This window comes from Drosophila suzukii (assembly GCF_043229965.1).
Source record: "Drosophila suzukii chromosome 2 unlocalized genomic scaffold, CBGP_Dsuzu_IsoJpt1.0 scf_2c, whole genome shotgun sequence".
Classification (NCBI taxonomy): domain Eukaryota; kingdom Metazoa; phylum Arthropoda; class Insecta; order Diptera; family Drosophilidae; genus Drosophila; species Drosophila suzukii.
Genome location: NW_027255896.1, coordinates 11,578,474 through 11,599,646, shown reverse-complemented (window position 1 = coordinate 11,599,646; position 21,173 = coordinate 11,578,474). Strand labels below are relative to the sequence as shown.

General features: G+C 39.5%; 1 protein-coding gene across 9 annotated transcripts in view; it reads left to right on the top strand.

Moving 5' to 3' along the window:
• sxc (O-linked N-acetylglucosamine (GlcNAc) transferase sxc) overlaps nt 1-21,173 on the top strand; it is a 247,116-nt gene that overhangs the window by 174,459 nt on the left and 51,484 nt on the right. For 5 of the 9 annotated variants that reach the window (XM_065868419.2, XM_017089042.4, XM_065868420.2 and 2 more), the window contains 2 exons: nt 19,153-19,348; nt 19,402-21,130. The exons of 2 other annotated variants lie outside the window; for them this stretch is intronic. In XM_065868419.2, the coding sequence (XP_065724491.1) occupies nt 19,153-19,348; nt 19,402-21,130 (1,925 nt within the window). Of the gene's footprint in view, nt 1-17,299; nt 17,319-18,901; nt 19,057-19,152; nt 19,349-19,401; nt 21,131-21,173 lie in introns of those variants that run through there. 2 more of the 9 variants (XM_065868422.2, XM_070998735.1) reach the window with 2 other exon arrangements.

Below are 21,173 nucleotides of genomic sequence, written 5' to 3'. Positions count from 1 at the left end.
TGTGATGTGATGTGTGATGTGTCTACCTGAGGTGGATCCTGCATGTAGCCATGGGCATACACACCGTGTCCCTATCGCGCAGGATGTCGGCGGTTGTCCCTTGTCTTGCTAGCTCGTCTGCTATGCAGTTGCCCTTAATATTACGGTGTCCAGGCATCCAGATGAGGCTGATTCTCAGATGAGTGGCCATCTCGTTAAGTGATTTGCGGCATTCAGAGATTGTTTTTCAGTTCGTTGTGTAGGAGTCGAGGGCCCTGAGGGCTGCTTGACTATCCGAGAAGATGAAAATATCTATGTCTTGATGTACAGACGTGTTCAGGTGGGTAGTGGCTTCCTGAATTGCAATCACTTCCGCTTGGAAAACACTACAGTGGTCTGGTAGGCGGAATGAGACTTTTATGTCTAGTTCCGGAGAGAAGACACCCCTACCTGTTTGGGAGTTAAGCTTGGAGCCGTCTGTGTATATGTTGACGGCGTTTTCGAATTGGTGTGGGAGGTTGTCCCAGTCTGTACGCGTGGGTATGAAGATCTTGTATCTTCTTTCGAAGTTGACTATGGGTGGAACGTAGTCTGTACTACGTGGTAAGGATGTATGTTTTGATAGGATATTTGAGTGATCCGTAGACCCTGTTGTCCATGCCGCTGCTTCGCGGAGCCTCAGAGCTGTTGCAGATGCCCAGCTTTTGGCAAGTAGGTCCAGGGGTTGGAGGTCGAGAATTGTGTTGAGTGCTTGAGTGGCGGTGGTGCGAAGCGCCCCACTAATGCAGAGTTCTGCGTTTCTTTGAATCTTGTGAAGGATCCGGAGGTTGCAATTCTTTTCTAGGGGAGGCCACCATACAACGTTTCCGTAGAGGTGAATGGGCCTGACTATTGCAGTGTATAGCCAGTGAACTATCATGGGGGAGAAACCCCACTTCCTCCCTATGGCTTTTTTACAAGCGAAGAGGGCTATGGCCGCTTTGCGTGTGCGATCTAGGATGTTGTCTGTCCAGAGGAGCTTTTTGTCAAGGATGACACCTAGGTACTTTGCTTGGTTGCTAAGGGTTAGGCGCGTTTGGTGTAGTTTTGGGAGAATTAGATTTGGTACCTTATACTTCCTTGTAAAGGGAACTAGTTCGGTCTTTTCTGGGTTAACTCCCAGTCCACAGACAGCCGTCCACCTGGAGAGGGTGGATAAGGCTGTCTCCATTAGATTGCAAAGAGTTTGCGGGAATTTGCCTTGCAGTAGGATAACCACGTCGTCCAGTTCAGTCAGAGCACCAGTAATCGCCGTTGGGGTGACGTTGTTAAAGGCGCCTTCTATGTCTAGAAACGCTGCTAGAGAGTATTCCTTATTGCGGAAACCTCTCTCTATACTGGATACTAGAGAGTGGAGGGCGGTATCTGCTGATCTACCCTTACGGTACGCATGCTGTGTGTCAGAGAGTAAGCTTTGGTCGATGGTTAGCCTGATATGAATGTCAACTAGCTTTTCGAGGGTCTTCAACAAGAAGGAAGAGAGACTAATCGGGCGGAAGTCCTTTGGGTGTGGGAGAGTTTGCCGGCTTTCGATATAAAATTACCTTAACGTCAAGGTAGAGCAAGGCAGCAGGGCAGATGGCTGTCAGCCAGGAAATATCTAAAGTCCGTTGTAGCTGGGCCGGGAAGAACTTAAAAGAGTTAACAGCCCACTGAACGCGGCCAGGGTTCGAGATGTTTTCTATACTCTGGTCGTCTTAGTTCTCCTCTATGTAGAGGTCCTCCACTACATGGGTGTTTTTAGGGAAGTGGGTGTCATACAGTAGTTCAAGGGTTTCCTGACTGTTTTCCGTCCGGCTGTCAGCATTGGTTTTTAGATAGCCAATGGTTGATGAAGATTTTGCTAAAATTCTTCTGAGTCTGGATGCTTCCGCAGTGGATTCTATGCTACTACAGAAATTAGCCCAAGCTCTTCGTTTTGATATTCTAACTTCCTTTTTGTATAGGCTTAGTTTTGTATGATATAAATTCCAGAAAGATTCGCTATTGTTGTATTTAGCTCTATTAAAGTAAGTTCTACACTCTCTTTTGAGGTTCGCCAGGGTTGCGTTCCACCATGGGGGTTTGTGCTTTGCTTTGACTGTTCTGCTTGGGCAAGCCCTTTTTAAGGCCTCACCGCAGATATCAGTAAAGGTGTTTACTAGGTTATCTAATTCTTGACCGTTTCGTACGTGCGTCGGTGGAGCGTGTAGGTTCCTGTTGAGGAGATTTTTGTAGTATCCCCAGTTGGTTAATCTTAGATTAGTAATGTTCTCGGCGGGAGGACAGTCTAGAGTTATTGTAAATTCTATGTATCGGTGGTCTGAGAATGAGTGCTCGATCCCCACCTTCCACGCTTCTAGCTGGTTAAGAAGGGGATCAGATATAAGTGTGATGTCTAAGACTTCCTTCCTATTTCTAGTGATGAAATTTGGGTCATTACCTTTGTTGAAGATGAATAGATTGGATTGAAGGAGATAGTCGTAGAGTAACTCACCCCTTTCGTTTGTGTTTGTACTTCCCCATTGTGTGTGGTGTGAATTAGCGTCCCCACCAAGGATGAGTTCCTTAGATGAGTGATTATGTATGAGTTGTTGTGTGGTGATGTTTGGTAGTGGCCCTTCGTAGTCGTGAGCCAGATAGAATGATGCTATGGTGTGATGTGTGTTTTCGTTTAGCTCCAGTCTGACCGTGGTGAGGTCGCCTTCGCTAAACTGTGGAATAAGAAATGTGTTAAAGTGTGTCTTTGTAAGAATGCAGGTTCTGGTTTTACCCTTATCCTTGGTGTAAAATAGCTTGTATAGGGGGGTTGATAAGCCACAGATGTTGTTACCAACAATCCATGGCTCTTGAATGAGGACTACGTCTACGTTTCCTGTTGCCAGGCGGGTGAGGAGGGCAGCGGATGCTGCCTTGCTATGGTGCAGGTTAATCTGCAGGAACTGCACCATCTTTAGGACAGTGGTCGGGCTGGGTACCCTCCACTTCCTCCGCTGAGTGCACAACTGCTGCAGGCTCTCTGTCAGCTCCGAGTCGGTTGACACGTAGCCAGTGAGGGTGGCCTCCTCAATCTCCAATTCGTCGTCGCTCGGGGGTTCGTATGACGCACAGGCAGCCAGGTTGTCTGCCGCTAGCTTATCTGTGTCGTAGATGCGTAGTTGCACCTTATCGAAACCGTAGTTCACCCGGTTTTGTTGGGCTGCGAGGGGTTCAAAGCAGGCCTGGTTCAAGAGAATTACCACGTTCAGGGTAACGCGCTCGGTTTTCTCCACCTTGACCACCTTCCAACCGTCTGTTGGAAGCTTCGGGTTGAACCTGGTCAGCAGGCTGAGTATAGCCTCTGCTTCCGAGGGTTCCGACGGCAGCCACACTCTCGCTCTCAGTCGAGACGGGTTGTCAGCGGCCTCGCATACTGCCAACTTGGCCCCGGGGTAGACCTCGCCGACCTTGTTAATGGCAGCCTTATAAAGTGCTGCCGATCTCTCGTCTTCACAGGCGATCAACTTAACATTGCCCTAGTACCACCCCGCATCTGTGCAATCGGGTCGCAGTCCTGGGTTTTCGTCCAGCACTTTCAAGGCCACTGACGCAAGGGCCCGTCTAACCAGACCCCATGGGTTCCTTGGGATCCTTCCGCCTTCCTCGCTCTGGTCGATGACTCCAATGATCTTCCGATCCTTTACTACTTCAGCAAAGGATCTCGACCATGTGCCGCGGTTGGTTACTCTGGCCTTCTTGCTCGCTGGTTGAGCTGTCTCTATCGACCTCTCTCGCTTGTTGCTGTTGCTGGTGGTCATAGCGATGTCGAAGTCTGGGATTATCGGCTTAGCCCAGGCTATGTCCTCTAGGATTTTTAGGTAATCCAATTTTGACGTTTGATCCTCACGTATCGGGTTGGTGGCCAGCCGTTTGAGGATCCTGAAAGCTTTCTTACGTTCAAGAGGTCCTGCCTGGTTAGGTGGTATCCTCTTGAACTCCTTTGCCCTGGTACTCACCACGAGACCGGCTTTGGCGCTCTCCTCAGGTTGGAGTAGCTGGTTAACCACACCTACGCTGGTGGGAGGCTTGGGCTTGTCGTTATGGTGAGTTGGGCTTAGCCGGCTGCGTTGTTCGCTGGGCTTGGCAGGGGTAGACGTCACAGCGACTAGGGTAATCGGAGCCGTGATCTTGCTCTTCTTGTCGTCGTTGGTTACGACTTCCGACTTTTTGAGAGTGTCGGGCTCTTTTTTGGTGTTGTTATCTATTTTGTTATTGTTATTAATTGAGTTCTCCATGAAAAGCTAACTTTCAACAAAAATATCGATTACCATTAATAGTCCCATATTTCCTATAACTGCTATATGATACAGTCGTCCGCTAACTATAATTTTCCAAACAAAAAATTATATTATTTTCCGATTATTTCTATGGGAGCCATTGGATATAGTATCCGACATTTCTAAAATTTTTTTTCGAAATTCATAAATATTAAATGAATGATATTCCCAAGAGTAGAAGCTAATATGTAAAAATAAACACAAACGTTAAATTTATTTTTACATTTTTTCAAAAAAAGTTTTTTGCCATTCCGATGGGAGCAATGCGATGTAGTTGTCCGATCCGGCTCGTTCCGACTATATACTACCTGCAATAGAAACAAGAAAGGAAGTTAGCTTCGAAAAGCCGAAGCTTATATACCCTTGCAGCTATAATTATTAAATTTAAAAACACAAAAAATGATATTCCCAATAGTATAAGATAATATGTCAAAAAACACCGAAGCCATAATTTGTTTCATATAATTTTCCCAGCAATTTTCCGATCGTTCATATGGCAGCTATATGATATAGTCGTCCGATTTTGATAAAATAAAATTCGAAATTCAGTACTAATTAAAAAATGTTATTTGCAAGCGTAGGAGGTTATATGTCAAAAAACACCGAAGCTATAATTTTTCGGTCGCTCCTATGGCAGCTATATGATATAGTCGTCCGATTTTGATAAAATTAAATTCGAAATTCAGAACTAATTAAAAAATCTTATTTCCAAGCGTAGGAGGCTATGTGCTAAAAAACACCGAAGCTATATTTTGTTTCATATTATTTTCCCACCAATTTTCCGATCGTTCCTATGGCAGCTATATGATATAGTCGTCCGATATCGATCAAATTAAATTCGAAATTCAGTACTAATTAAAAAATGTTATTTCCACGCGTAGGAGGTTTTATGTTAAAAAACACCGAAGCTATAATTTTCCGATCGTTCCTATGGCAGCTATATGATATAGTCGTCCGATTTTGATAAAATAAAATTCGAAATTCAGTACTAATTAAAAAATGTTATTTCCAAGCGTAGGAGGTTATATGTTAAAAAATACTGATGCTATAATTTGTTTCATATTACTTTCCTACCAATTTTCCGATCGTTCCTATGGCAGCTATATGATATAGTCGTCCGATTTTGATAAAATTAAATTCGAAATTCAGAACTAATTAAAAAATGTTATTTCCAAGCGTTGGAGGTTATATGTTGAAAAACACCGAAGCTATAATTTGTTTCATATTATTTTTCCACCAATTTTCCGATCGTTCCTATGGCAGCTATATGATATAGTCGTCCGATATCGATAAAATTTAATTCAAAATTCAAAACTAATTAAGAAATGTTATTTCCAAGCTTAGGAGGTTATATGCTAAAAAACACCAAAGATATAATTTTTTTTAAATTTTTTTTCCGATTATTCCTATGGGAGCTATAAGATATAGTTGTCCGATCCGGCTGGTTCCGACTTATATACTACGTGCAAAAAATATAAGAATATTGGGAAAGTTTCAGCCCGATAGCTTTAAAACTGAGAGACTAGTTTGCTTAGAAACGGACGGACAGACGGACATGGCTAGATCGACTCGTCTAGTCATGCTCATCAAGAATATATATACTTTATGGGGTCGGAAACGTCTCCTTCATTGCAAACTTCTGACTGAAATCAATATACCCTCTGCAAGGGTACAAGAAAATGTTTGGGAAGGATTCATTCGGGTAGCTTTAAAACTGAGTGACTATTTTGCGTAGAAACGGACAGACGGACATGGCTAAATCATCTTAACTAGTAATTCTGATCATGAATATATATACTTAATGGGGTCGGAAACGTCTCCTTCACTGCGTTGCAAACTTCTGACTGAAATCAAAATAAACTCGTTTTATCTCGAGCAAGGGGGAAGTCTTTTACGTAGCAAAATTGAGACAAGGTGTTGAACCGTTTACAAATGCCGGGTAAAACAAGCTTTCAAAACGTGGTTTTGAGCAAAACGCAACTGGCAAAGCATGTTTCTCTTAAAGTATTAATCCGATAGATTTTGACAGTAAATTCAAGGCCAATACATTTGTCGTATATGATGAAATGAAATTCGTGTAAAAATACCTAAATTAAGGGATACAATAATTCTTGGTTTAAGCATCACGATTATGTACCGTCTAGAATTTCACTAGTTCTTGGCACCATTGTAACGGGTAGTCACAACAATATTTCAGGCGTGGTGTATAAAGTGAAATACAAGCGCACGCGCAAATGGTCCCTCTTGGCTCGTCAGCTATGGCAGTGATGTTCTTGCTCGATCTCACTAATGCCCGTTATAAAAAATTACTATATAATTCGAGTGCCAAGACAAGCTATACCGGGAAACAGGAGAAACACACACAAGTTTTTCTGGAAGAAAATATACCTCTCAGGTGTTGCTAACTACTCCCTCTCGGGCCTCCCTAAGTGTTCAAGAGGTCCTTTGTTAGCCCACTTTTCCAATGATCACTGAAATGCTACCCTGCATAGCAATTAACCTTGCTGCGGCCAACTCAAAGCTTTTTAAATCATTATATTATTTAATTCCATGTAACTGGACAAAGACAATACAAATTTTAAAAAGCAAAAATAAATATATATACATGCAAAAAAGTTTAAAAAAAGCTTTAGTAACGATATTGATGTATGTTGGGGCGTGGTGACTTGATCGCTGAAATAGATGAAGTCCGAAGAACGAAGGGTACGCAAATAACACGGGGGTTCTTTGGGGTCTTTTACGCGACGAACTAGTTAAGCCTAACTTAACTCAAGCGCTGCAGAGCGGAGCGGAGACTTAAGGGAGCGATGGAGAGGGAGAGCGGACGGCAATGCGAGCGCTCAAGATGTAGACATTTGGATAAAACTGCCGCTCGACACTGCCTCCTGAAATTAAACGCCCTTTTGAAGTAAAAATTCAATGTGCAATCCCGGAATCAATGGCTACTTGCAGAGCAATTGGAGCACAACTGCTTTCTTTGGATATAGGCTAGGCGATCGTCTACCGTCATTCTTCTTTGAACACAGATCGCAGCCTTTAATTATCGGAACTACCCTTGTATTGAAGAAATTTATTTTTGGAAAGTCCATACCATTCGAGTAGTGTTTTTGGACTGGACGTGGAGAAATTTGGCAGATCAGAAGCTATCGACGGCCTCAAGAGTTCGATGGCGCTCCATCAAATAGAAATAGGAATTTCGACTTTATTTTGGATGGATTGCTTCCATAATGTTCAATGCAGCTTTGGTAGTTTTGTCGAGCACTTATAAACCAGGATAGGGTTCATTCTCAATTTTTACACCGAAAAATTTAAAGAAAGTTAAGCAACCTTGAAAAGTTTGTTGAAGTTCCTTGAAGGCTGCTCCCGACTCATGTGCTATGGATTGCACATTGAAAAGTGTTTTCAGGTGACTGTTCACCTGCAATCGCATATTTTCGAAACGCATAGTTAGGTTTTTCCAGGCTGAGCGAAAGCCATTTTTGTTAAGTGGGGAAGAAAACTATGGAATAAGCTTTGCCACTTGAATAATTTTTCAACGTGCGTTAGACTCGGATTGCCTATTTATATTGCCGTGAAAAGGTCCCGGAAAGTCGGCCAGCGAAGACGTTCGCCAGAGAAAACCTCAGTGGGAGGAGCCTTTTTGAATTTGTTCCATGAGCTGCGCGGCAAACATTTCATCAGTGTAGTCCGTTTGGTAATACTTGGATTTTAGTATGGATTTCGTGTCTGCGGCGCTCTCACCTGCAGCCACAATGCAGTCGGAGCATGAAGTGATCGCGACGGATTTTGTAGGCGGATAACGTTGGGGTAGGAGCACCTGGAGCGTTCACAGTGGGCTCAAAATGGATCAGACAGTCAGCTGTGGCCATAAGTCGGGCTAAAGCTGATTTTACTGATGTTGCCATGACGTAAAATAATTTGGAATTTTAATTCAGAAGTAAGGAAACGGACTGGAATCGAATTGGAATTTAGGAACCAATCAAGATTGTAAATATCACACTGTCGGATAGGCAGAGTCAATAAATATTTATTATATCGGATGGTCGGACTTATGTATAGAATTACGGACTTTAATTTGTGTTGTTTGGAAGGAACATTTATTGTGAGCTCTTAACCCACTGTGCACTGGCGAAAAAGCGATATACGTATGTATGTACACTGTACATATGCACATATGTGGGGTGCGAATAGCGGATTAACGTTGCGGGAATTGGAAAGACTTCGCTTATGTTTTTTTTGTCGGTGCGTTTGTTTGTCACCTGCACAACTAAATTGCAAACGATGCTGGAGTAAATTTGTGAATATTGTAACTTTCTTTTTAAGTTTAGAAATAATTTAGCCGTATTTGTATGTCGAGAAAAGTAGTTTGAGTGGTCTGTATTAGAAAGAGTAGAGTGGACTGTATTAGAATATTTATGTAAATATACACACGCAGCTGGAACACAGTAAAAAATAAAGGAAAAAGGAAATAAGGAAAAATTGTATAATAGGTAATTTTTTACTGTGGCTGAGTTATATTTTACATACAATTGGAATTGAAAATATATTTGAGAAATATTTAAGTTGAATAGTAGCACTGAAATATCTACTGGAATTGTTTCAAGTGTACAATTGTGGGCAAAAGAAACTGGAATATTGTTGGGCACAAATAACGGAATGGTAATACATATATTCAATGCCGTTGCATCGGATAAATCACTTGGATTTAGACAATATATCATACAGAAAGTTAGTCGAAATAGGGTTCGAAAAGCTACCTGAATGACCGGCAAATTATACTCAGTGGAACTTATCTGGAGCCTGCTGGGAAAAATAAAAGAACTCCAGGAGAAGAAAATCCGGCTTCGACTGGTCCAAAATGTTGAGGCGGGTTGGCTTGATCGCTGAAATAGATGAAGTCCCAAGAACGAAGGGTACGCAAAAAACACAAGGGTACCTTGGCGTTAATTTTCGCGACGTGCATAGGTGATTATTGGTACACTTGGAAATAAAAACATGTTAAGCCTAAGTTAACTCAAGCGCTCCAGGGTGGAGCGGTGACTTAGGGGAGAGATGGAGAGGGAGAGCTGACGGCAGTGCGAGCGCTCGAGATGTAGACATCTGGATAAAACTTTCGCTCGACACTGCCTCCTGAAATAAATCGCCCTTTTGATGTAGACAACATAAATTAATGATAGTGTAGATTTCATAAGCTTGCTCTCTATATGGGCTTAATGTATGTCATCTCATTTAATTTCGTTTCGAATACTATCTTCAGCCAATTGGCTTGACGGTAATTAAATGATATAGGTTGCGCAACTGCTAGGCGTAATCTGACCCACATATGGAGCTAAGAAACATCTTGTACCTAAAGCAAGCGTTACAAAAAACCCCCCTCAAGATCAGACTTTTGGGTCAACACTCCAAGGATAATACCAACAACGCTTGGCATTCTGAACATACTGCCTTATATCTATGGCATAAAAGCACCCCACATGCCGTCCTTGCAGACCCTCGAGATCATAAAAAGCTTGATCAATCCTCTTTCTCACTCGTGAATTTTCGAAGGCTGGTCGGCTGCGAAATTTCTTTGTTTAAACATCGTTCCTTCGCTAAAAGACACCTCCCTTGACCTTAAATTGTATTTTCGCTCATTCTTCTCGAGCTGGTTTTTCATTATCTCTAGTTTTGTTGCGGACTAGCTCAAGCGAATCCCCTGTAGAAAATGCTAAGGTCCTATCTTCCAGCAAACAGAGGGCTCTCAACAGCTTGTAGGTGGCCCCAGACGATATGAAATGCTGTCCAATCAACATATAGTACGGCGACGTCCCTAAGCTCGAATGAACATCTGACCTGAGGGCACAGCAAATACTAATTAGTTGCTCGTCCGAAACCTTCTGGTCAATCCGGACGTCAGACCGAATAGCTGCTATCACTGAGTTATTTACCCGCTAAGAGGCGGGTGTGTGTAAGATACCTTGTACTATCTCAAGATTTTCTGAAAGGCTTCAACCCTTAATTGCGATCATTATCAGACACAATCAACACAAAATTGTCATGAATTGGCTCCCCAGATGTGTGCTCAGTTCTCCGAATCACAAAACCATCTGCTGCTTCTTAATCAGGGAGACTGCTGGCATTGGCTCAACCTTCTCAATCAGATCTAAGTAGTCTGGATCTTTGAGCTGGGAAGATTCCAAATCGACAAGCAACCTATGGCTTGCCTTTATTGCAGCAATTTCTTCATCGTTGACCAGCGACAAGGCATCAGAAACAACATTGAGCTTGCCTGCCGTGGGCAGGGTTCGGGACAGAAATTTAAATATTACTAGTCCACCTTTCGATAGAGTGTTGCTCCCCCTCCAAAGAATGACGCTCACAAGATAGCGTATTGGGTTTATTATTGTCTTAACCTATAATGAATATATAAGACAAATAAGTGAACTTGATGTACAGTGGTGCTCATAGACTTAAGCCACTGCCACTACCATAAACTGTTTTCTTAATAACTTTTTTGAACATATTTATTTCGGCCTGAAATTTTTTGCATTTTGCAACACTGTTATTTAAGCAGTTGATCACAGTAAAAAATAAAAAGTAGGTATTCGGAACTTTCCAAAAAATTGACTAAATGTCAAAAAGGAGTATTGTGCTTTGCTCATATACTTAAGCCACCTTGAGCTAAAATCGTCAAACTTGTGTTTTTTCAGGCAAAGTTGTGCTACTTATTTTCTAAACTAAAATATTGAATATTAAATACGTTTCCTAAAACAATTTGACCGCTATGGCTAAAAATAAAAATACAAATCCGGCCGAAAGAAAGCTAATATGGGAATATTACTAAAAAAGCACAAGTATTCTACAAACTTGTAAGACTTTACATTTTTCGCGTGGCAAAGTCAGAAATGACATTGCATTTTATAAGAAACATGCAACCTGGAAAAACATTCCACGTGAAAAGCCCAGAAAAACCACTTTAAACGACGATAGACGGATTTCCAAAATCACTAAAGCCGATCCGTTCTTGACTTTGACGCAAATCAGGGGTCAAATGGTTGCAGATTATTTCGCGAATGTGTCAGCTCAGACCATAAGAAGACGGCTAAATGAATTCGGGTTATATGGACGCATTGCGCAAAAAAAAAACATTGCTGTCCAGTAAAAATGTTAAAAAGCGCCTTCAATTCTCCAGAGAGCATATTCAAAAAGGTCCCAATTTTTGGAACATGATTGTTTGGAGCGACGAATCGAAGTTTAATGTCTTTGGGAGTGATGGCAAACCATATGTACGACGTCCTCCCAACAAACAATTGGACCCCAAATACACGAAGAAGACCGTTAAACATGGTGGCGCTTCGATTATGGTCTGGGGCTGTTTCATCGCATCGGGCGTATGTCCCCTAGTGAAGATAGAAGGCATTATGAACGGCAAAATGGACAGGGACATCCTTATTAACAATTTATCTGGAGAATATGCCGATAATTTGCCACTTGCCTGGATATTTCAACACGAGAACGACCCGAAACACACCAGCAAGATAGTCAAGTCGTGGCTTAATCAATGTTTTGCAATGGCCACCACAGAGCCCCGACTTTAACCCTATAGAGAACTTGTGGGGAATTCTTAAACAAGTCGTTGGCCAAAAAAAACCAGCAATTAAAAACGATTTGTGGCGAGTTTTGCAAGAAGAGTGGAAGAAAATCACCCATCAACAGTGCGCACGTCTTGTGGACTCAATGCCAAAGCGTTGCTCCGCTCTTCTTAAGCAGAAAGGTCATCCCACTCAATATTGAAGTAAATTTATTAAAAGTATAAGGAATATTGGGAAAATTTTAACTTTTTCAGCCAATATGTTCCAGGTGGCTTAAGTATGTGAGCAGGACATTTTGGAGATGGTCTCAGATTTTTTAAGTTTTTCGTTGAATTATATAATTTTATAACTTGGTTATTCTTCTATTAGAACACTGATATATATAACTAATGTGACACAAAAAATTGGAGCTGTGAAATAAAAACTTTTCTTAATTTTCGTTTAAATTCTTGGTTGAAGTCTTGTGGCTTAAGTATATGAGCACCACTGTACTCTCTGTTTCTGGTGTGCTTCGTAGGTTCCTGGTTCAGACTGGTTCACCGTCTCTGTGACGACTATGACCGGCTCTGGTCACGATCCATAGGCCACAACCGAGCCGAGTCCCTTAAGAACCGAAGAGTTGGGCCAAGTCCTAGTTAGTCAACAGCTACTTCCACTACAAACGGATAAGTACAAGAGTTAGGTTCCAGAACACTTACATGGATGAGTGACTCATTCTGGTCTGGATGACTCATTTTTACCCGTTCTTGGTTGATAACTTGTTATCGGGATCCCAGGCTGATTACGAATTGTTCGGTTTGATCAGCTGTCCAATGGGTTGACGCGCATTAAATATGGCCATCGATTGGCAAATCAGTGTGACCAGGCAGTTCGTGGGCGCACTTTCAAACGATAACAAAGACTTCGGTATTTGTTATTATACCCGTTACTCGTAGAGTAAAAGGGTATACTAGATTCGTCGGAAAGTATGTAACAGGCAGAAGGAAGCGTTTCCGACCCCATAAAGTATATATATTCTTGATCAGGATCACTAGCCGAGTCGATCTAGCCATGTCCGTCTGTCTGTCTGTCCGTCTGTCCGTCTGTCCGTCTGTCCGTCTGTCCGGATGAACGCTGAGATCTTACGCAGCGCAAGTTTGTTTCAGTAGACTGCCACGCCCCCTCTAACGCCCACAAACCGCCCAAAATGGTGGCTCCTACAGTTTGGATGCTAGATAGAAAATTTTAACTGAAATGTATTAGTCTTCTCCAATACCTATCGATTGACCCAAAAAAATTTTTGCTACGCCCACTCTAACGCCCACAAACCTCCCAAGAAAAAAGGTATGACGTCAGAGCCAGACAATGCGAAATGTTTTTACGCGTGTATGTGTGTGTATGTAAATAGTTGCCGGCCGAACTTAGCGGCAAAGAAAAAAGCATTGCCGGCGCTCAGAGAGAGCAAAGTGCGCGGCTAACTTATTCTATTGAATAATGAATTTTTCACGCCTACCCTAACGCCACAACGCTTAAATCTGTCTTCCGCCGGGAGGTGGCGCATTTAAATCTCGCTTTGCTGCTTGCATATCTCCATTTCCCTTTGGTCCCTTAAGCTGAGTAACGGGTATCTGATAGTCGAGGTACTCGACTATAGCGTTCTCCCTTGTTTTTCAATTAATTTGTTTAGCGGGATTTAACATTGTAGCGACTTGTTCGTCACACACCCCCTTTTCGGAGTCGCGCAATTCCGTCTGGGATGTCTGGCTGACTACACTGCGTACGATCTGGACCTGCCTGATCCTGTATCACCCTGCGTGTGTTCCAACTACCCGGCTTCTATCGCAGTTTTAGCTCGTCCTTCCTTTTCAATTTTCCTCTTGGAGGGTAAGAACGTCGTCGTCGCTGCTGGACTCAGAGAGCGACCATCGGGGTTTGTTCCTTTTGGGTGTCTTTAAGCATGTCCCGCCCGGTCCTCGGCTCGGCTTTAGGTACTACCACGACTTTTAGAGCTGGTTTTGGTGCTTCAGGTCCCGTTTTAGTTTCGCGAGCTGGTTGTGGTGCCACCCCCTTCTTGTGCTGCCTCCCTCCTTTTTGGGGGTTTGTTTGAGATCGCCTGTTTCATGTACTAGGCATTTGTGTGCGGAAATCTTTGTTTGCGTGTTAGATTTTGACTTCTTCGGTCTCCCGTTCTACTGGTTATACCCGTTACTTATAGAGTAAAAGGGTATACTAGATTTGTCGGCAAGTATGTAACTGGTAGAAAAAAGCATTTCCGACCCTATAACACAGTCTGAGTTCTCGGAAACTATAAAGGCTAGAAAGTTGGGATTTGACACGCAGATTATTGAGGTTCTGGAACAGCGCAAGTATATTAGGCCTCAAACCACACAAAACTGTGGGTTCTACAGTTTTGATGCTAGAATAAGAATTCAACTCAAATGTATTGGTTTCGTCAATAACTATCGATCGTCCTAAATAAAGTTTGTTGCGCCCAAAATAAATGTATTTATGCAAATTAAATTCGTCGATAGTAGATTAATTAAAAAAATGTATTTTTTATTTTTAAAACTCGGGTGATAAACCTTTATTCTTAAACACAATTAATTCAAGACACTTTTTAAAAATTGTGAACCGATCGCGGTGTCGGATAAAATTGGAGTGGCTCTTAATTCTAAAAAATTATCCAATGAACCTCGGCCAGAAGTTTTCCTTTTCTTAAGCTTCCAGAACTTTAATTTTTGTTTAAAATAAAAGCTTATGCTGAAACTGTCGCATCTCGTTGTGAAATGAAATTATGCTGACCGATGCAATTTGATTGAAAATCGGAACGCAATATGTTCTGAACTTAGAACGCAATACTGAGGGCTTTGAACGGAAAAGTTTGGGCTTCGAACGGAAGCTTGTGTTTACTTTACGATTGGTTTGTTTATCTTAGCAGGACGGTCAAGCGCGGCCCTCGAAGTAGATGGCAAAGGCAAAATCTTAAACAAAGTCAAAGGCAATGTCGCTGAAGGTAGGGATAACATAGCTGAGATTGAATTAAAAAATTTGTTTATAAATTCCATAAGTGGAACCGTTTTACGGGTTGGATAACTTGCATGTGTGAGTGTAAAAGTTGCAAGGTGAACTGCCGAACGAATGTTTGCATTAGCATATACATTTAAATATTTCGATTTAAGATTTTTATACCCTTGCATCATATAGCTGCCATAGGAACGATCGGATAATTGATGGGCAAATAATATGAAACAAATTATAGCTTCGGTGTTTTTTTTAGCATATAACCTCCTACGCTTGGAAATAACACTTTTTAATTAGTTCTGAATTTCGTATTTAATTTTATCGATATCGGACGACTATATCATATAGCTGCCATAGGAACGATCGGAAAATTGGTAGGAAAATTATATGAAACAAATTGTGGCTTCGGTGTTTTTTGACATATCTTATACTATGGGAATATCATTTCTTGTATTTTATTTATTATTTCTTTGGTGTTTTTTAACATATCAACTCCTACGCTTGGAAATAACATTTTTTAATTAGTTCTAAACTTCGAATTAAATTTTATAAAAATCGAACGAGTATATCATATAGCTGCCATAGGATCGATCAAAAAAATGGTGGAAAAATAATATAAAACAAATTATAGCTTTGGTGCTTTTTAACATATAACCTTCTAGCTTGGAAATAACATTTTTTAATTAGTTCTGAATTTCGAATTTAATTTTGTCAAAATCGGACGACTGTATCATATAGCTGCCATAGGAATGGTGGTGGGAAAATAATATGAAACAAATTATAGCCTCGGTGTTTTTTGATATATTATCTTATACTATTGGAAATAACACTTTGTGTTTTTTTTCTAAGAATTTCTAATTATATTTAATAAAAATCGGACGACTCTAACATATAGCTGTTAAAGAAACGGTAAGAGAAATAATGAAATAATTATTTAAAAAAAAAATGTTGCTTTGCTGGGATATAGAATATTTTAACTTTTTAGCATTACGAATATAATTTTACACAAATATTACTGAAGCCAACAAAAATCCTTAAGAATTTAATTTTGTGTTGCTAACAGTAAAGTTTTCTTATAACTTCAAGGGTATACAAACTTCGGCTTGCCAAAGTTAACTTCCTTTCTTGTTTGTGGTTAGTCCTCTTCCTTCTTAAAAAAATTCTAGAAAAAATTAAATTGATATAAATGGGGTCCTACGCGACAAAAAGCTATAGTACCATTTTTATATAATGAAGAAAGGTTAAAAAAAATCAATCTTTTAACCATATCCCATTTACGGCGGAAGTAAATTTACCCCAGTACTGGGGCAAGGTCAGTTAAAAATGTATTTTTACATTTTGCAACATTTTTCGATGATTTGCAATTACTTTTAAAAAAGTTATAGCTAAAAGAATAGGCTTTTCAATAATACCATTTTAATGGTGATAACTTTTTATTTATGGATGCTTTGTCCAAACTTTTCTAACTATCCTTACCCCACTACCCCTTACAATTGTCGACAGTTAAGTCAATAGCGTGTGTTTGCAGTAAGATCAGACACTTTTAATACGATTTCAAAATATTTTGTTGCTAAACAAAGCTTGTAATTGTTTTTAATTGTATAACCTCCGGCAGTAATTTCTTCAGAAGCTCTTTGAGTTGTATTTCTGAATGCAATCATATAGTTTTGTCGTTATTTATAAGTAGCAGCATTATTTTTTGATCGCCAAAAGGCTAAAATATTACTTCGGTTGTTTTTATTTGTTTGCAGCACTTAAGTGCAAGAAGCTCAAAAAATCATGCAAAAAGCATACAATTAGTTTTTATACTCGATCCCGTTGTTATTCTAATGATTGAGCAAAATTGTATTTTTTGTCGCCCCAAGTATTAAATTCTCCAGAAATTTGTGAGTACCATAAAAACACCAGAAGCGTCTATCGGTTTTGTCAAGTTTGCTCATTGATTGCTCAGTAGATCGAACATATCTCTGTCCTGTTCGCAGTAATTGAAAATCGTATAGTCTGAGAAAAGATTGCTCTGATGACGCATAAGTGGCAGTATATATTTGTTTTGGTATTTTATTTTAACTATTGCCTTTTATAATATGCTAATAGCAAAGAAGTTTATAATCTTGGACTTATTTTTGCCCGTCTGGCATCTCTAACAGCTGATAATGCATGAATTCGGCGTGTCGCATAAGTGCAGCCTTTTTATACCCTTGCAGAGGGTATATTGATTTCAGTCAGACGTTTGCAACGCAGTGAAGGAGACGTTTCCGACCCCATAAAGTATATATATCCTTGATCAGCATGACTAGACGAGTCGATCTAGCCATGTCCGCCTGTCTGTCTGTCCGTCCGTTTCTGCGCTAACTAGTCTCTCAGTTTTAAGGCTATCGGGCTGAAACTTTTCCAAAAGTCTTATTTATTTTGCAGGTAGTACATAAGTCGGAACCAGCCGGGTCGGACAACTATATCTTATAGCACCCATAGGAATTATCGGAAAAAAAATATTTAAGGAAAGTATATCTTTGGTGTTTTTTAACATATAACCTCCTAAGCTTAGAAATAACATTTTTTAATTAGTTTTGAATTTCGAATTAAATTTTATCAAAATCGGACTACTATATCATATAGCTGCCATAGGAACGATCGGAAAATTGGTGGGAAAATAATATGAAACAAAATATAGCTTCGATGTTTTTTAGCACATAGCCTCCTACGCTTGGAAATAACATTTTTTAATTAGTTCTGAATTTCGAATTTAGTTTTATCAAAATCGGACGACTATATCATATAGCTGCCATAGGAGCGATCGGAAAATTGCTGGGAAAATTATATGAAACAAATTATGGCTTCGGTGTTTTTTGACATATTATCTTATACTATTGGGAATATCATTTTTTGTATTTTTAAATTTAATAATTATAACAGCAAGGGTATACAAACTTCGGCTTGCCGAAGTTAACTTCCTTTCTTGTTTTTTTTTGATTTTCTTGCATTTTTTAAAATTTTTACATTTTAATCTAAAAATGGTTTTAAAATCACTAGAGAAATATAAAGCCGTCATCAAACAAAATATCTTCATCAAACCAACGGTGTACATCTTTTCAACGAAAAATTTTTTAAAAACTTTTTCTCTCAAAATTATGAAAGTTTTTGTTTTATTTTGATTCTTAAACATTTTTTTTGAGCTGTTTGGAGCCACGGGGATACATATAGAATCTTAGTGGACACCTACGCCCCCTATGGAATGTTGAGTACGTTGTGTTAGTTTTTCCATTATTAAAATACGTGTCGAACGGTACCAACCTCATCCCAATCTGACCATCCATTCAAAAGCTAAACAATTTTTAAGATTTCTGGGACATTTTCATTTGAGACCTAAATGTGGGGTTGTGAGTTTTATTTATTTTGTATATCGTTTTATTTTTATTATATTAAGCTATTTAAAATAAAGTAATTTAATTCTACCACTTTTGAAAAATTCGCTAGTTAAGCCGGAAAACATTAAAATAGACTTCCAATGCACATAGCTTTAGGCACGTGCTAAATGTTGTTGTGAAAATGAAAACACTATATTAAATTTATTTATTCGGCACGGTGCTGAAGCGGGTTATAATATTTTACAACCCACGGAGACCTAAGGAAAATTGAAAAAAAAAATCATTAAGACAAGGTCTTCATATTTTTTAATACTTAATAATTATCATTAGTTTTTTTAAAGAGATGACTGGGAAATTCTGTTTAACGAAAATTATAAATACTTATGATATTACAAACTTTAAAAACCTATTTAGTTGAGTGGCAGTGTGAACGCATTTGTGTTTATTTACGTCACTGAAGGCTATCGTTTGTATATCTACGTGAGTTTAAGATGAGTGTACATTGTACAATGTACAAGAGAGAGCTAAGGAAAAACTAATTTTACACGCGCGTTGTTTAAGTTTTTTGTGACATTTTTTTGCGATTAAAAAAAAGTATTGACTTTTTTGATATTTTATATGACAACTGATTTAAATTATAACTATTGATAATAAGTTAAACACGACAATGGAGTATCAATGCGTGGTGGTTTATACAATAGTTCAAATAAGCTGCCAGGATCGAGAATACTTAAATCACCTGAATTATACAAGCAACGACAAATATACATTCCCATTTTTGCCTAAGTTAAGGGTATTATGGAAACGGTACTTTAAAATGTTTTACTGTTTGTTTTGAATTCAAAACAAATAAAATCCAACACTCTTAAGAAATAATTCATAAAAACAATATATTATTTCTAGAGCCGTGGCTGCCTATTTACGTGCTTTAAACTTATCTCCGAATAATGCCGTAGTTCATGGAAATTTGGCATGTGTTTACTATGAACAAGGCCTTATTGATTTGGCTATCGACACATATAGGAGAGCAATAGAACTGCAGCCAAATTTCCCCGATGCCTACTGCAATCTTGCCAACGCTCTTAAAGAGAAAGGGCAGGTATGTTATATATATATATATTTGTGGCTTACATTAACTCATATTTTTTGTAGGTTAAAGAAGCTGAGGACTGCTATAACACTGCATTAAGACTGTGTTCAAATCATGCAGATTCCCTTAATAATTTAGCGAATATAAAAAGAGAACAAGGTTACATTGAGGAAGCTACTCGACTTTACTTAAAAGCTTTGGAGGTGTTCCCTGATTTTGCTGCGGCCCATTCAAACTTGGCATCCGTATTACAGCAGCAGGGTAAATTAAAGGAAGCATTAATGCATTATAAGGAAGCTATAAGAATTCAGCCCACATTTGCAGATGCATACTCAAATATGGGAAATACTCTAAAAGAATTACAAGACGTCAGTGGTGCACTTCAATGCTACACCAGAGCTATTCAAATTAATCCAGCATTTGCTGATGCGCACAGTAATTTGGCAAGCATACACAAAGATTCCGGAAATATTCCCGAAGCAATCCTGTCATACCGAACAGCCCTGAAGCTAAAACCTGATTTTCCTGATGCATACTGTAATTTGGCTCATTGCCTTCAAATCGTCTGTGATTGGACAGACTATGAAGTTCGAATGAAAAAGTTGGTTAGTATAGTTGCTGAGCAGCTTGAAAAAAATCGATTACCGTCTGTTCATCCACACCACTCAATGCTTTATCCTCTGACACATGACTATCGAAAAGCAATTGCAGCGCGGCATGCTAATTTGTGTTTGGAAAAAGTCCATGTTCTTCATAAAAAACCGTATACTTTTTTAAGGGAATTGCCAGTCAAGGGAAGACTACGTATAGGATATCTAAGCTCGGATTTTGGAAATCATCCTACCTCACATTTAATGCAATCTGTTCCAGGTCTTCATGATCGTTCTAAAGTAGAGATTTTTTGCTATGCGTTAAGTCCGGATGATGGTACAACCTTTCGATACAAAATCAGCAGGGAATCGGAAAACTTTGTGGATCTTTCACAAATCCCTTGTAATGGCAAAGCAGCAGATAAAATATTCAATGATGGTATAAATATTTTAGTAAATATGAATGGATACACAAAGGGAGCGAGAAATGAAATATTTGCTCTTCGTCCTGCTCCAATTCAAGTAATGTGGTTAGGGTATCCAGGTACTAGTGGAGCTAGCTTTATGGATTATATTATTACGGATTCTGTAACAAGCCCAATGGAATTAGCCTACCAATACAGCGAAAAGTTGTCTTATATGCCGCACACATATTTTATTGGTGATCATAAGCAAATGTTTCCTCATTTAAAGGAACGGATAATTGTGTGCGATAAGCAACAACATTCTGTTGTTGATAATGTAACAGTTATAAATGCCACAGATTTATCACCTCTGGTTGAAAATACAGATGTAAAAGAGATTAAAGAAGTGGTTAACGCACAAAAACCAGTCGAAATAACTCATAAAGTCGCGGAGTTGCCAAACACGATACAAATTGTATCAATGATAGCTTCTGGACAAGTGCAAACTTCCCTAAATGGTGTCTTAGTTCAAAACGGATTGGCCACTACTCAAACTAACAATAAGGCCGCTACCGGTGAAGAAGTACCACAAAATATTGTAATAACCACTCGACGTCAATATATGTTACCTGATGACGCTATTGTATACTGCAATTTTAATCAGCTATACAAAATCGACCCACAAACCCTTGAATCTTGGGTAGAAATTTTAAAAAATGTGCCCAAGTCAGTTCTGTGGTTACTAAGGTTTCCAGCAGTTGGGGAACAAAATATTAAAAAAACTGTCAGTGACTTCGGTAAAAAAAAATTTATTGTATTATAATTAAAGCTTTAAAGTTA